The 17593-nt window shown below is 40.8% G+C and overlaps 1 protein-coding gene across 3 annotated transcripts in view; it reads left to right on the forward strand.

The window, feature by feature from the left end:
* LOC103680636 (T-cell-specific guanine nucleotide triphosphate-binding protein 2) overlaps positions 1-17593 on the forward strand; it is an 81453-nt gene that overhangs the window by 15240 nt on the left and 48620 nt on the right. Inside the window, exons 2-3 of one of the 3 annotated variants that reach the window (XM_008710138.2) lie at positions 2040-2171; positions 4049-6141. The exons of 1 other annotated variant lie outside the window; for it this stretch is intronic. In XM_008710138.2, coding sequence (XP_008708360.2) covers positions 4071-5396 — 1326 coding nt within the window. In that variant the 5' untranslated portion in view covers positions 2040-2171; positions 4049-4070 and the 3' untranslated portion in view covers positions 5397-6141. Of the gene's footprint in view, positions 1-2039; positions 2172-4048; positions 6142-17593 lie in introns of those variants that run through there. One more of the 3 variants, XM_040622645.1, reaches the window with a different exon arrangement.

Here is a 17593-nt window from a genome sequence, read left to right on the forward strand (position 1 = left end):
TGCAAAAATTGGTCACTTTTCTACTTGTGGAGATTCAGCAATTCTTTTCTTACATCTCAGGTTGAATTCATAGGTGTTCAGAATGATATGATAGTCCATCCACATCTTTGTTTATTATTATTATGATATGTTAGTCACCATACAGTAAGTACATCATTAGCTTTTGAGCCCATCCATGTCTTTGTAAATGGGAAGAACTTTTTTTATGGATGAATAATATTCCATTCTCTGTATATGTACCACATGTTCTTTATCCATTCATTAGTCAGTGGACATTTGGGCTCTTTCCATAGTTTAGCTATTGTAGATAATGTTGCTGTAAATATTGGGGTGCATGTATCCATTGGAATCAGTATTTTTTTATTTGGGTAAATACCTAGTATTGCAATTATTGGATTATATGGTAGTTCTATTTTTAACTTTTTGAGTCACCTCTGTACTATTTTCCAGAGTGCAGCCTTAGTTTTCATTCCTACCAACAGGGTAAGAGGCAGAAACATGGATCTTAGATTTAACATACACAATGTGCTGGCAGGTAGAGCCCTTAACTGTTTGGAGTTTTAAAGATCTCATTTATTTTTTATTTATTTATTTACTCATTTGCCTATTTAGTGTTTTACTGTAAGCTAATCTTATACTTCATGGACATATTAAGAGAAACCAACAGTACTGATGTAATTGAACTATGGACACTAGAAGTACCCAAATAACTAGAGACTGGGACAGGGATTGAACCAACAGACCTCCAAGAATGGGAACTTCAGTCTGATTCCACACATATGGAGAACTGTAGCTGCCACCAACAGTTCCCAACTTGGAATCTGAGTTCAGAACAAAGGCCTAGGTTTAAGTTACTATGAACTATTCAATAGAGTGCCCTCTACACATAACCACAAATTTCCATTGTGGACTAAACCAGCAGGTTCCATTAATGAAGACTGCAGACAGGAAATGGGGAACAGACTAAGCCACCAAAGAGCAGTAAATACAGACTGTGGACTGTAACTGGGGAAGGGATTCCAATGCGGACACCTGGATTGAGCCAAGGGCTAAGAACTGTTGCTCTGTCAGAGCTTTCTGTGTCAGTGACAGAGTCATCCATTAACCCTGGGTTGGAAAGGCAATTCATTCAGAAGCTCTAATGCAAAAAAGATCAGAGGCCAAAGCAAGATGGACTTACCAGTGGCCCTTGGAAATGCTGAGAAAGAGTGAACTCAAAAGGATTCATTGGGCCCCACACATGTGTTTCTTGTTGTCCCCAAATAGAGTCAGAAGTTTGCTTTGGATCTAGACACTGCCACCAAATCTGTTAAACAAACAAATTGAACCAAGTAATTCCAAAGACCTAATTGACTTTATTAAGCGATTTTTGAATTGGGTAATAGCCCATCTATGAAATAGAAAGGAGCTCCATTACGCTGTAGAAAAGGAAAGGCTTTTAAATGAAGAGAGAAAGCAGAAAAACAATTATGAGGCAAGAACCCTTGTTTAGCCACAGTTGCAGTCCTAAGGGGAGAGAAAAGGATCTGTCAGTATAGTTTTTAGTGTTGCCCAGGAAACTGTCAAGTTGACTGCTGTAAGATTACATCCCTGGGGATTGAAACTGCTGTTAGGTACTAAATTTTGGTTTACTGACTTGGGGCTTCAACCTAAATGGATCCATTATGGCCCCGTGGCTTTCTTTTGAACACATCTCTCCATAGAACTATAAATCCTGTATGTCTCACACTGACTTCATTTCGAGTCTTAATTTTACCTCTCCCCACCTAATTTTGTGCTCTGCCTTTGCTTCCTGACACAGAGCTCTGCCCTTAGAAGAGGGCCTTCACCTTGAATCCTAGGTCTGAGCATTGCTAACAGTAAGACCCTCATTGTCTGTTTCTCAACTTCATCATTTATTTGATTTTTAATTTGAAGTTGGAAATGATCGTATGTCCTTACAGGTTGGTTAAGGGGATGAGATGAGCAATGTATATAGAGATGTACACCTAAGGTTTATTGGCATTGATTTCTCACCTTCCCTCCCATTTCTATTCCAGCTGCAGAGGACACACTGCCAGAGGGTGAAATACAAGCTCCCACAGATACCATAAAGTACTCTGCCTCTGCTCCCCCTGCATTGTTATTGCAGAAGAAAATAATAAATAACAGAGCTTCACACACAACATCAGGTGAGGTATAGAACCTTAACAATAGGGCATGGCTTTTGTGAGGTTGAAATTTGCTCAGCACACAGAATTTTGCTGTCCACATCTGCTTACCCTCTAACCCTGTCATTTGGTTCCCTTTCTCTTTATTTGTCCATTCCTTAGGACCTGTCTCAGTTAGATTTCCTCACCCTCCTATGTAATATTTTATCTAGAAAGTGTGCTGGTTCATGAAACAAGGTGTTTAAAGGACTCTGTTTTTCCCCATCCTCTGAGAATGCACAGGCATGAGACTACACCTGATGGGGATGGAGTCTCACCTTGTTGGCTCCTCCTTGAGGCCCAGGTTGTATATGCCACTTCCACACTCAGGCTTGCTCAGTCTGCTTTGTGAGATGCCTGCTCCCCAAAGGAGTGGTGGGGTGGTTTGCTCTCCACCCAGCAAGAGGTTGTCCCTGCACATGCCAGATGCTCAGGATTTTCACTCTTCTGTATGTGAAGAATATTCCTGCTGTGTAGTCAGAGGTGCTGGCACCATGATTCCTGCTTGTTTAATAGCTGCCTCTTTCACCCTTGACAAGATATACACCCTCCCCCCAGTTTTCTCTTCTAAGGAGAATGTCTGCATGCCCCATTCATATGTGTGCCAGTCCAGACAATGTACACTTGGTCTGAATAATTTCTTTCAAAAATATCTTTTGCCATCCTCTCCTGGACTGCAGCCTATGGCTACCAGGAAGTCCCTGGAGGATGTGTCTGATCCCTCATTTTAGCCAAAGGACACCTCTCCAGCCTGAATGCTTCCCAGACATCAATGGTGACTTGAAGTGACTTGCTTCCTGGTCTAAAAACTCTGCTCTCAATCTCTGTAGGGGACAGTATACAAATCTTTCACATTACCTTTAGTGCTGGGTATGATTTCTTCTGGTGCCCCATCTCAAGGTATAAATCTCCAGTGATCAGATAGGTCCAGGACTCCAGAACCTGCTCAGTTTCATTGACATCAGAGAAGGTGACAGAGGGACCCCCTTATCATGTCTGATATCTTACATCCCATTCAGCTCTTGCTTCAGTCTTTGCTAACATGATCATTTACATCACTGACACTTTATGCATCAGTCAGTCCTCCAGGTGGATTATCTCCCCTACATGATTTCTGTTTACTTTTATACACAGGCATGAAGCAGGTGATGGGTGGGGTCTCAGAACAGCTGGGATGGCTCATAGCAAGACCCAAGTGGATAGTCCAACATAGTTCTTAGAACACGGGGCTCCATGCCCCCTTCTGTTGCTGTTCTATGAAAAACAGAGTCCTTTCAAACTTTGTTTCATGAGCCAGCATACTTTCTAGATAAAAGAAAATACATTCGTAATCATTAAAATTTTCTACCTCCTAATGAAGATATACAGTATATTTTCTGAGAAAGAAAGGAGCCATTCATCCTTACTTAGGTGCCTCGTGTGAGAACCAAGTTCTATGACATGGTGATGTTGGAGGTTATCAGAAGTGGGTTTTCTGGAGGGTCTTACACCACAGGTGGGAAGAGGTGTTGAGGTAAGTGCTGGTGCTGTCTCCTTAGATTTGCCACAATGAAAAAGTAATATTTTCATAGCATTACAAATAAAGAAAACCAAAGCAAGATAAGTAAAGAATAATGTGGGCAGGAAAGTTTGGATAGAAGAATCAGGCTTTGAAATTAGTCCGGAAGAATGAAGAGTGTCTTATTGAAGAACGGTTTTCCAAAATAAGGGAAGATCCTGAACAAATGCAATGCTGGACAGAAAGAGAAGGGCTCCTGGATACAATATTGTGGCCAGGACTGACCTTATACCTGTCCCTAACAACACAGCCCAAGCCACTCCTTGTTATACTTTTTCCTTCCCTCTTCTCTCGTCCCCAGAGTGTCTTCTACTGCTCCAGCCATGGGTCAGTCCTCCTCTTCCACACCCTCTTATACAAAGGGTGGTGATTTGGCTTCCAGCTTTGAAAAGTTTTTTAAGGACTTCAAGCTGGAAAGCAAAATCCTCTCTCAGGAAACCATCACGTTGATCGAAACACACCTGAAGGAGGGGAACCTTCAGAGAGTGATTTCTGCAATTAGTGACTCATTGAGAGAGATTGACAATGCCCCTCTGAACATCGCTGTGACCGGGGAACCTGGGGCAGGGAAGTCCAGCTTAATCAATGCTCTGCGGGGGGTGGGGCATGAGGAAGAAGAGGCTGCCCCCACCGGGGCAGTGGAGACAACCTTGGAGAGAATCTCATACAAACACCCAAAGGTTCCCAATGTGATATTTTGGGACCTGCCTGGTATGATGAGCATTACCTTTCAGCCACAGAAGTATCTGAAGAAAATGAAATTTAGTGAGTATGACTTCTTTATTATCATCTCTGCTACACGCTTCAAAGAGAGTGATGTGCATCTGGCTACAGCAATTAAAAAAATGAAGAAGAAATTCTACTTTGTCCGATCTAAAGTGGACAGTGATTTACATAACGCACGAAGAACTAAACCCAGCACTTTCAATAAGGATGAAATCCTGCAAAGGATCCGCAATGACTGTGTGACTCAACTGCAGAGAGCCAATATGAGTGACACGCAGATCTTCTTAGTCTCCAGCCTTGATTTGTCTGAATATGATTTCCAAAGCCTGGAGACCACCCTTCTGAGGGAGCTCCCAGCCCACAAGCGCCACATCTTCATGCAATACCTGCCAAATGTTACTGAGGCTGCCATTGACCGGAAGAGGGATTCCCTGAGACAGAAGGTCTGGCTGGAGGCCCTGAAAGCTGGAGCATCGGCTACCATCCCTTTCATGGGTTTGATCAGTGATAAAGATGTAGAGAAGCTGGAAGAGACTTTAACCCTCTACAGGTCTTACTTTGGGCTGGATGATGCATCCCTGGAAATCATAGCCAAGGACTTGCACGTGTCAGTGGAGAAACTCAAGGCAAACCTTAGGTCTCCCCATTTGCTATCAATTGAGAAGGATGATGAGTCATTAAGGGAAAAACTGTTGAGATATGTGGAAAAATTCTGCTCTGTTAGTGGAGGACCCTTTGCCACTGGTGTTTACTTTAGGAAGATTTTCTACCTGCAAAATTATTTCCTTGAGACTGTGGTGAGTGATGCAAAAGTTCTTCTTAGAAAAGAAGAGATTTTTAAGGACCCTGTGGACACCGGGCAAACCTATTTACTTCAGAATGCTGGGAATGAAAATGGGAAAAGTGAGGCAGCCAGCTCCTGAATTATTCTCAGTGTTGGCCTGGCACTGGTGCCAAAAGATGACTTAGGACTTCCTTGAAACAATCCAGACCCACTGCCCTCAAGATGTATCACAGACATTTCCATAATTCACTCTTGAACAAACCATGAACTTAATGACTGTTATTTGACAGTGAGAACAATCTGCTCTAAAGAATCTTTTCATTTGATCCTTCCTGGGAAAATGAGGACAGGAATCTGGAATGTTATGCTTAGCAGAGAGAATATCTCTTTGTGTGATGGTTACTACATACTCAGCACTGGTTTTTCTATGGACACAGGAGTAAAAAATGGCTGTTCACACAGATCTTCAGAAATGATTTTTTAAATGATTGCACACATAGTCCATTTTTTGGCATTCCTGTTATTCTGTTGTGAATGCATAAATTCCGATCATTAATAGACTATCAGTTAATGTTGACTGATATCCTACTTGTCCTTTCTAGGGTTATCATTATATTTAATAAACATTAAATATAGTGAAATGAACGTGTCACAGGAAATGGAAGAGAAATATTAGCTAAGGAAAAAATTTCTCTGCGGTACACTGTGAGAGGGAGAAATGTATAAGATGGGAAAATAGTCCAAGGGTTTGCAAATTGTAGGTCTAGACACCCCTTGGTTGCTAGCAATATATTTTGTGCCTGAAAATGGAGGTTAGGGAATAAAAGAAAAGAGGATTGTCATGAATCTAAGTGGACATTTTTTAAAAAATGCAAAATGCAAAAGGGAAGAATGAAGGGGGGCTAAACAGAAGGGGAATGAACCACGAGAGACTATGGACTCTGGGAAACAAACTGAGGGCTTCAGAGGGGAGGCAGGTGGGGGATTGGGATAGGCCAGTGATGGGTATTAAGGAGGGCACGTTTGCATGGAGCACTGGGTGTTATACGCAAACAATGAATCATGGAACTTTACATCAAAAACTAAGGATGTACTGTATGGTGACTAACATAACATAATAAAAAATTATTATAAAAAAATAAATAGGGACGCCTGCGTGGCTCAGTCATTAAGCGTCTGCCTTCGGCTCAGGGCATGATCCCGGCGTTCTGGGATTGAGACCCACATCAGCCTCCTCTGCTGGGAGCCTGCTTCTTCCTCTCCCACTCCCCCTGCTTGTGTTCCCTCTCTCTGGCTCTCTCTCTCTGTTAAATAAATGAATAAAATCTTTAAAAATAAACGAATAAATAAATAATAAAAATGAAAAAGGCCCTTAAACATATCCAATTCCTTGTCTAAGGATGGAACTACAAATTAGAAATGGCATCGACACTAAGATATCATTTATCCCCTATTAGATTGGGGAAGATTGCAAGTTTGACGTTCTGTGGGTGAAATTGTAGAAAAATATGTTTTGTCATACAATGTTGGTGGGTACACAGTGTGTACAGATTAGGCTATCCCTAGGAAAACACATCTTTATACTTTGCCCCAGTGATCCCACTTTGAAAAACCTGGGCCATAAAAACTGAGAGTAGATTGGTGGTTAGCAGGGGATGGAAAGTAGGGAGATGTATAATGCTTTTGATCTTCCAATTATAAGATGAATGTATAGCATGGTGACTATATTTATAACACCCTTTTATATTCCACAATAATAATACTTGAAATTTGCTAAGAAAGTAGATCTTAAGCATTTTTACAGACAGACACACACAAACATGAAGTAAATATGTGAGGTGATGGATGTATTAATTAACTTGATTGTGGTAATCATTCCACTACATGTACATATATATCAAATCATCACATTGTACACTTTAAATATATGTGATTTTGTTGGCCAATTTTACCTAAATAAAGTTGAGGAGGGAAGGAATAATAAACTGAAAAATTACAAAAAGATATATGCTGAAAGTTATTAATTGCAGAAATATTTGAAATGGTAAAACACAAAATTCAAATATTCAATAGGAAATGTTACAGCCACAAAATAGATAGATGATTTGACACCTATACAAAGGAGTGAGTAATATCCTATGTATTGTTATGCAAAAAGTAAGAGGGAGAATTATATGTATAGTATGTTAGTGATGATTTAATACAGTGTAAAATATGAATTATATATTTGTACGTATTCTTCATTCAGTTATAAAATTCAATTATGTATTGCGGAAGGGATGGTATTGGGTGGAGAGTCAGTGTAAAGGTTTTACTAATGTAATTTATTTTACATTGGAACGTGCAAATGTTTTATGAAGCTATGTAACAGTATAATTAAACAAGAAGACCCAACATTTATAAAAATACAAAGCAAATCAAAACAAATTAATCTGAGCTTTGTTGGTATAAGAAAAATTGTTCAAAATCATTAGCCATCAGGGAAATTCAAATCAAAACCACCTTGAGATACCACCTTATGCCAGTTAAAATGGCAAACATGGACAAGGCAGGAAACAACAAATGTTGGAGAAGATGTGGAAAAAGGGGATCCCTCTTACATTGTTGGTGGGAATGCAAGTTGGTACAGCCACTTTGGAAAACAGTGTGGAGGTCCCTTAAAAACTTAAAAATTGAGCTACCCTATGATCCAGCCATTGCACTACTGGGTATTTACCCCAAAGATAAAGATGTAGTGAAGAGAAGGGCCATATGCACCCCAATGTTCATAGCAGCATTGTCCACAATAGCTAAATTGTGGAAGGAGCTGAGATGCCCTTCAACAGATGACTGGATTAAGAAGATCTGGTCCATGTATACAGTGGAATATTACTCAGCCATCAAAAAGAACGATTTCACAACATTTGCAGCTACATGGACGGGACTGGAGGAGGTAATGCTATGTGAAATAAGTCAAGCAGAGAAAGACAATTATCATATGGTTTCACTCATTTATGGAACATAAGAATAGGAAGATCGGTAGGAGAAGGAAGGGAAGAATGAAGGGGGGTAAACAGAAGGGGGAATGAACCATGAGAGACTATGGATTCTGGAAAACAAACTGAGGGCTTCAGAGGGGAGGGGGTGGGGGATTGATTGGGATAGGCCGGTGATGGGTATTAAGGAGGTTCACTGGGTATTATATGAAAATAATGGGTATTAAGCACGGTGCAGTGGGTGTTATACGCAAATAATGAATCATGGAACACTACATCAGAAACTAAGGATACACTGTATGGTGACTAACATAACATAATAAAAAATTATTATAAAAAAAGAAAATTTATTTCAAGGTCTTATTTATTTATTTATTATTTTTAAAATTCCACTTTAATTAATATACAGTGTTACATTAGTTTTGGTATACAATGGTGATTCAACACTTCTGACCATTTCTCAATGCTTACCACAATAAATGTATTCTTTAATACCCATCAACTTTTTCACCCACTGCCTTACCCTCCTCCCCTCCAGTAACCATCTATTTGTTCTCCATAGTTAAGAGTCTTTTTCTCCTCTTGCCTCTCTTTTTTCCCCTATGATCATTTGCTTTGTATCTTAAGTTCCATATATGAGTGAAATCATATGGTATTTGTCTTTCTTTGACTGACTTATTTTGCTTAGCATAATACTCTCTAGCTCCATCCACATTATTGTAAATGGCAGGATTTCACTCTTTTTGTGGTTGAGTAATATTCCATTGTATGTATACCACCTCTTCTTCATCCATTCATGTGGACATGTGGACTCTTGCCATAATGTGGCTGTCATTGATAATGCTGCTACAGACATTGGGGTGCATGTGCCCCTTTGAATCAGTGTGCTTGTATCCTTTGGGTAAATACCTAGTAGTGCAATTGCTGGGTTGTAGGGTAGTGCTTTTTTTAACTCATTGAGGAAGCTCCATACTGTTTTCCAGAGTGGCTGCACCAGTTTGCATTCTCACCAATGTTGTAAGAGTGTTCCCTTTACTCCACATCCTCGCCAACATCTGTCTTTTCTTCTGTTCTTGATTTTAGCCATTCTGACAGGAGAGAGGTGGTAACTCATTGTAGTTTTGATTTGTATTTCCCTTGTCCATCCCTTCCATTTTCAATATGCAGGTATCTTTAGTTCTAAAATGAGTCTCTTGTAGGCATCATATAGATTTTTTTAATCCATCTGACACCCTATTTCTTTTTTTTTTAATATTGTTTGTTTACTGACAAGTGTTCATAAACAGTAGTTAACTTCATGAATACAATGCTGACTTAGATTTCTATTCTATTTCCAACTTTACATCTGCTCTTGCAATTTATCCAACATCTCTTTATCTTTTAAAGTTTTTGTTTAAATTCCAGGTAGTTAACATACAGTACAATATTAGTTTCAGATGCGCAATATAGTGATTCAAAACTTAAATACAACAACCCAGTGCTCATCACAAGTGTCTTCCTTAATACCCATCACCCATTTAACCCATCCCCCCACCTACTTCCCCTCTGGTAACCATCAGTTTCTTCTCCATAGTTAAAGATCTGTTTCCTGGTTTGCCTCTCTCTCTTTTTTCCACCTATACTTGTTTGTTTTATTTCTTAAAATCCACATATGAGTGAAATCATATGGTATTTGTCTTTCCCTGTCTGGCTTATTTCACAGTATAATACTCTCTAGCTCCATCCGTGTTGTTGCAAATGGCAAGATTTCATTCTTTTTGATGGCTGAGTAATATTCCATTGCGTGTATATATACCACCTCTTCTTTATACACTCATTAATCTCAACAGTTTAATGGATAAAAATCTGACACCTTATTTCTTTTGATTGGAGCATGTAGTCCAATTACATTCAAAGTAATTATTTTTGATACATATTTTGTGCCACATTATTACTTATTTTGTCATTGTTTCTGGAGATTTTCTCTGATCCTTTATGGTCTTTGTCACTTTTGGTCTTTCTTTCCCATTCAAAAAATACCCTTTAATATTTCTGGCAGGGCTGATTTCCTGATCACAAACTCCTTTAGTTTTTGTTTGTCTGGGAAATGCTTTATCTCTCCTTCTATTCTGAATTATAGCCTTGCTGGATAGAATATTCTTGGCTACAGATTTTTCCCATTCAGCACATTCAATATAGTCTGCCACTTCCATCTGGCTTGATTAGTTTCTCTTGAGAGATCTGCAGCTAGCCTTATCCATCTTCCATTGTAAGTAAGGATTTCTTTTGTCTTGGTGCTTTCAGGAATTTTTTCTATATCTCTATATTTTACAAATTTAATTATAATATATCTTGGTGTTGCTCTGCTTCTGTTGATTTTGGTGGGAGTTCTCTGTGCCTCCTGGATTTGGATGTCTTTTCCTTCCCCAGATTAGGGACATTTTCAGCCATTATTTCCTCATATAAGTTTTTTTGTCCCCTTTTCTCTCTTCTACTTCTGGGATTCCTATAATATGAGTGTTATTATAATAGAAGGAGTCACTGAGTTCCCTAAATCTATTCTTGTGTTTTATATTTCTTCTTTCTCCCTTATTCAGCTTCATTATTTTCTGTTTTGTCCTCTTTATCACTTATTCATTCCTCTGTTTCCTCTAGCCTTTTGTTCATTGCATTAAAGCCTGTTAACAATCTCATTTATAGCTTTCTTCATTTCTGATTGGATCTTTTTAAAATATTTTATCTCTGTGGTAAGGGTAATGTTTTCAATGATATTTTTCAAGCCAAGTGAGTATGCTGATGATTTTTAGTTTAAATTCTCTATCAGGCATGTTATTTGTAACTGTTCTGCTTAGATTTCTGCTATGACCTTATCTTGTTCTTTCGTGTGGGATAAATTCTTCCATCTTGACATCTTCTCTAACCCTCTGCCTTCTTGTTTGTTTGTTTGTTTTTTTTTTTTTTTTGTATCAGGAAAGCCTGTTATGTTTCCTGTTCCTGAAAGTAATGGCTTTATGAAGAATAGGTCATGTAATGTTTGGGGCTTTGCACTCCAAAGAATGACTCTGGTGTGTGCTAAGTGCACTCCACTGTTATGCTTTGACAATCCAATCCTTCAGGCCAGTTGCCACCAGCCTTCCTTGCCTTGCAGATTTGAGGCAGCCTCCTTTCTATGTTAGTTGTGACATTTGTCCTGACAGTCTTCAGAATGATTTGTGGAGTATTTAGGAAGAGGTGATAGTTATCTATCTACTTGTATTCCTGGGAAGAGACAAGCCTAGGGTTTTCCTGCACTTCTGCCATCTTCTGAGGCTCATGCCATCTTTTAAAAATTTATATTTTTCTTCTGGAAGATTTCCTGATTTTCCAAGCCTTGTACAGTTTTCAGAGAATTTCATACTTCCAAGAGATTTTGTTGTTCTCTGAAAGTTCCTTATGTATAGCCTGTAATTTTTATGCATTAAATTTTCAAGCAGTTAGTGTTTCCTGAGAGGTTACTATGTGCCAGACAATGATTTAGGTGTGGGCATACTGTACTGTTTCTTATCTCTCTGACACTAATGAGAGGTTGGTTTTCCTTCTGCTCCCTCATTTCCTTCTGATACCTCTGAGTTGCAACAGACTTCCAGTCTGAGTTGCTGCCATCACTGTTAGGGGATTTAATCAGAGGCTGTGATCCTTGACTGTCCTTTCCTATATATACATAGAAACCTGTCCCATGTAAATAGTGACACACACACATGCACACACACACTCCAAGGGAGAAGACAACAAAAAGACAATGAGGGAAGCCAGGAAGCAGGTGAATGAGTGGTACAGGATTTAGTTGACCCAAGAAAGCAAAACCCTAAGGTGACAATGAGGCAGCCCCATTTGTCCTCTGTGTCCCAGGCTGGTGGAGTTGCTTGAAGCCAGTAATGCACTGAATTGTGTCCCCCACTTCCACCCCAAATCGTATGATGAAGTCCTAACCCCCAATGTCTATGAAGTCAATATATGTGGAGACAAGGTCTTCAAAGAGGCAATGAAGTTAAAATGAGACATTTAGGATGGTCCCTAATCCAATATGACTCCTTATAAGCAGAGGAAAATTGGACACAGACAAGCAGTCACACGGGGAAAGACCAGGTGGGCACAGGGAGAAGGAGAAGGTGAAGGTGGCTCTCTGCAAACCAAGGAGAGATGCCTCAGAACAAACCAACCCTGAAAACACCTTGATCTAGGACATCTAGCTCCAGAGCTGTGAGAAAATCAACCTCTGGGGCACCTGGGTGGCTCAGTCGTTAATCGTCTGCCTTCGGCTCAGGGCATGATCCCGGCGTTATGGAATCGAGCCCCACATCAGGCTCCTCTGCTGGAAGCCTGCTTCTTCCTCTCCCACTCCCCCTGCTTGTGTTCCCTCTCTCGCTGGCTGTCTCTCTCTGTTGAATAAATAAATAAATAAATCTTAAAAAAGAAAAAGAAAAAGAAAAAATCAACCTCTGTTGTTTGAGCCACCCAGACTGTGGGACGTTGCTATGGCAGCCTGAGCAGACAAATCTCTTGCAACAGAAAGAATACTGAATAAAGCACTACTGCTGGTGACTGGTGATGAGGCCAAGGTGAACCCATTTGAAAGTGTGAAACTAGCTAGTACCATGTCTATACAGGCCTACAAGCATTTCTGAAGCCAACTGAAGAAGGAGGAAAGGAACTGCACGTGTTGGTGCTGCTTATAAGAGAAGGGGGGCAGTTGTCATCACTCCATTCCCCCTTAGAGCTGACCTCAGGAAGGAAGCTCCTCTGGCTGAAGCAGGCCTCTGGCCTCAGAGACTTGAGAGGACATCTCACATCAGTGCTTATGGATCTGTAGGAACAACTATAAAGTCTCAGTCCCCTAAGTGCAGCTGAAGCCCTTGGCTGAGCTGTCAGCAGATGTGCAAGTCTATACCTAGATGGGCAGGGAAACTGTCCTCTTGTGCTTCCAGGAGTCACAGAACCAAAAAACACTGATGCAGGAGGAGTCCTTGAATACCATCCTCCTCCAGTTCCTTATTTTATGCATGAGAAAAGAGGTCCGGCGTGATGTTGTGACTGGCCTGGTCAGCGGAGGAGCTGAGCCAGAGTCTGGTGCTAGAGGAAAGAGACTAAGAGGCAGCTGCTGTGGGGTATCCAGGTGGTCTCTAGGTCCTGCATTAATTGGTAGACTGATCATTGGGAGAACATGGGAGGAGATAAGCTATAGCTGAACTCCCATTTCTCCTCCACAGCCAGGCTACCCCTCGTTTTAATTAGGAGTTTCTTTAACTAGAACTCCTGGGATACTCTTTATTTCTTTCACTGAAGTATTGTTGAAACACAATGTTGCATTTGTTTCAGGTGTACAACAAAATGAATCCACAACTCTGTATGTTCTGCTGTGCTCACCACTACTGTAGCTACCAGCTGTCACCGTACACCACTACCACAATCTCATTGACCATATTCCCTACACTGCACCTCCTATTAGCCCTGGGACAGTCTTTACCTGAGAGACACATTCCTTCCCTACACAGCAGAGTTTGCTTTGGGTAATCTCATTCTAACTATTTTGCCTGCCTTTCCATTGCCTGCTGCTTCCCACCAGCCTCTGAGAATACTGAGGGCAGGAAACATTTCCACAGCCACCACCTTCCCTAATAGAGAGGTGCTGAGGGTCACAGTCACATGCTGGTTTATGAGTGAAGGCCAATGTGGTGCTCTCAAAGGAAGTTCCACCCAGACCTTAGTGAGGATAGGAAACATTTCTACTTCACCGGCCTGGACACCCATCTTGCAACCAGACATCTTGAGTTTCTTGTCTCCAATTTTTGATACTAGAAGCACAGCACCAACATTGGCTTTTGTGGGCCTCCTGAATCATCATTTAAATTCCTTCTCAGCACACTCATTTTCCTATCACTGTCTTCATGGGACTCTTCACTGTACGTTTAAATTGGAAAATAACACTCAATATGAAATGATGTTTTTTGGGTAGGCACCTTTTTGATCTCCTCAAGTTGGCAGAAAGCAAAAGGCAGAAAGTGTCTTTCATAGTCCCCGAACCACAAAATATCTCTCTGGTCAAATCCAGTGAGAGGAGCCATTGTCAGGGAAGTCTGCATTCACTATGCTCCCAGGGGAATATCTGGGACATGAACTGAGCCCTGTGGCCTCAGCGCTCAGAGCACACTCAGGGTCTCAGTGGGCCACTCTGGCTCTGTCGCACACTGGAACCCAACCAGTGTTGTGTGGTGATGGTGAAGGAATGATGGTAGAGCCTCTGTGGAGGTTGGGTGGAGGCCAGCCTGGTGCCTCTTGGGCTCATGCACCCAGGTGAGCAGCTCCCCAGGGCTGGTCACAGTGTTAGCAGGAAGAGAAGGAGAGTTTTCAAGGCTTCGGGGACAAAAGAATGGGAAGTTAACTCTTTGGAGTCTTCCTCAGCCCTAACTAAAAGCACACTTCCAATCCAATGGAGAGAAGCTAAGGCATGAATTAGAATAAAAGCCTATTGAGAATCAGACTGTATTCTGGATTTTGCTCCTAGTTTCAGAAGGTTGGTTTGCTAGGGTCGCCATAACAAAATACCATGGGCGGGGAGACTTAAACACCAGAAATTTATTTTCTCACTCTTCTGGAAGCTGGACATCTTAGATCAAGGTGCCCATAGGTTTGCTTCTCCTGGAGCCTCTCTCCTTGACTTGCAGATGGCCCCTTTGTATCGTATCCTTGCATGGCCTTTCTCTGTGTGTGTATCCCTGGTGTCTCTTCCCCTTCTTCTAAGGAGATCAGTCTCAATGAGTTGGGGTCCCACCCATCTAAGCTGAGTTAATCTTTATTGTCTTGTTTTTTTTTTAAGGTTTTATTTATTCATTTGACAGAGAGAGAGACAGCCAGTGAGGGAGGGAACACAAGCAGGAGGAGTGGGAGAGAAAGAAGCAGGCTCCCAGCAGAAGAGCCTGACGTGAGGCTTGATCCCAGAACTCCAGGATCACGCCCTGAGCTGAAGGCAGATGCTTAATGACTGAGCCACCCAGGCGCCCCAACCTTTATTGAACCTCCTACAATACAGTCACAATGGGGTTTACAGCTTCAACACAGGAAGTTGTGGATATATACTTCAGTTCAGAATGAACCCTAAGTCCAAAAAAATGTTTAGTAGCAGTAGTCTTTGTGCAGTGTTAGAGTTGGACTAGAGAATGTTGTGTGCATGTCTGAGAACCCCAGTACCCTTGGTGAAGTCCATTCAGAGCAATACCCAGGAGGATGAGCCAGTGGCCCACAGTGGGCCATAGACAAATACCAGTAGCTCCTGCAAGAGCTTAAAGGACATGACTCAGGAAGCTGCCTCAGATGCTGATGTGGTCTGACACCATGTAACTCCCTCAGGAGAGAAATGGGTGGTCACAGGCACCAAGTTACAAGTATAGTCTACATTTGAGATATAAGGGTAGGAGATCCTTCTCAACCACTATTTAGCGATAGAAATACAGAAAATATCTGAGAGCTGGGAGCTTTGAGGCTGTTTTGTAAGCAATGCATCTTCTTCCTTTGGTGCAGTGTGTAAGAATCTGTATGTTATGACCCAGCAATTCCACACCTAGTTCTAGTGAAAGTTTCCCACAGGTATACCGGAGACATGTGTAAGATGTTTTTAGCAGAACTGTGTTGAAGAGAAAGAAACAACTGTAAAGAACCCCAAACTCAACTTTCCATTGACAGGGAATAGATTATATGTGCTATCCTGGCAAAATGGAAAACACATGTGAGAGAAACAATGTAAATGAAAAGCAGCTTACAGAGGATGGCACACTAAATAATTCTATTTTTCTAAAGCACCCAAAGAAGCAAAACTAAATGATATAATGTCTTAGGAAACACACATCTATGACAATAACTAAAGAATGTAAAACAATATTAGACCCCAAATTCAAAGGATCTGTACATCTGAGAACAGATGCAGAGAGACAGGATATGGGGTGAAGCTTGTGGGAATATCCAATGATTTAAGTAACATTCCAGTTCCTAATTTGGGAGTTGAGTTCACAGGTATTTGTATTTATATCGTACTTTGTTCTGTGTATGTATGCATGTAATATCATATATATCCTACTGTAGCTAGAGGCTGAACATTATTACACTTAGAACACATAACAAAGGATAATGCCAAAGGTGAAGAATGATGTCAGCAGCCATTATTTTTTTTCAATAGGCTCTCTTTTAGAGCAGCTTCAGTGTCACAGCAAAATTGAGCAGAAGGTACACTGGGTCCCATCTCGCCCTCACACAAGTACAGCCTCCACTGCCGGCAACTCAGACCATTGTACAATTCATGAACCCAAACTGACCCATCTTTCTCCCTCCATGTGACCTCATAGTTTACACTGGGTTCATTGTTGGTGTTGGGTATTCTATGGGTTTTGACAAAAGTGTAATTTGTCCACCATTGATCTGCCATTATCATATCTCACAGAGTGGTTTCACAGAGTGGTTTCACTGCTCTAAATGGCCTGTGTGCTCCACTGATTTATCCCTCCCTCCCCTGAACCCTTGGGAACCACTGGTCTTTTTCTCATTTCTATAGTTTTGCCTTTCTCAGAATGTTACACAGTTGAAATTGTGCACTATTTAGCCTTTCCAGATAGATTTCTCTCACTTGGTAATATGCATTTTAGTTTCCTCCATGTCTTTTGACATCAGCTATCATTTAAGGTGCCTTCTAAATGCTGAGTGGTAAGTGGAAGTACTCCAGGTCACTAGTCCCTGGTGACACTTCTGGACCCCAGGGATGAAGAGTTCCTACAATTTTCCATGAGGACAACCAGGTGACCATTCAAGGAATGGAATGCAATTGGCATTGGGCTTTTTACTGGCAACATGGCATGCTGGAGGGAGATAAATCTTCAGAGTTCTAAGAGAATATGATGTTATATCCAGAATCCTATAGTCAAAATATTTATTAAAAGTATCACAAAATGAAGGCATTAATTCAAAGGGTTATGGCATTATTCACAATACATTTTTAGCAGCATTATTCACAATAGTCAAATTAGGAAAGTAGCCCAGACATCTGTTGATAGATGAATGGGTAAAGAAGATACACACACACACACATATGTACATAAAGGGTACATTCTTTATCCACATAAAGAAGATATATATGTATAAATATATATATACACACAATGGAATAGAATTCAGCTTGAAAAAAGAATGAAATCTTGCCATTTGCAATGACATAGATGGAGCTGAAGACTATAATGCTAAGGGAAACAAGTCAGTGATAGACAAATACAATACGATTTCACTCATGTGTGGAATTTTAGAAACAAAAACAATGAACAAAAGGAAATAAAAAAGAGGAAAGAGACAAAACAAGGAACAGCCT

Source organism: Ursus maritimus, unplaced genomic scaffold (genome assembly GCF_017311325.1).
Source record: "Ursus maritimus isolate PB19 unplaced genomic scaffold, ASM1731132v1 scaffold_5, whole genome shotgun sequence".
NCBI classification, from domain to species: Eukaryota; Metazoa; Chordata; class Mammalia; order Carnivora; family Ursidae; genus Ursus; species Ursus maritimus.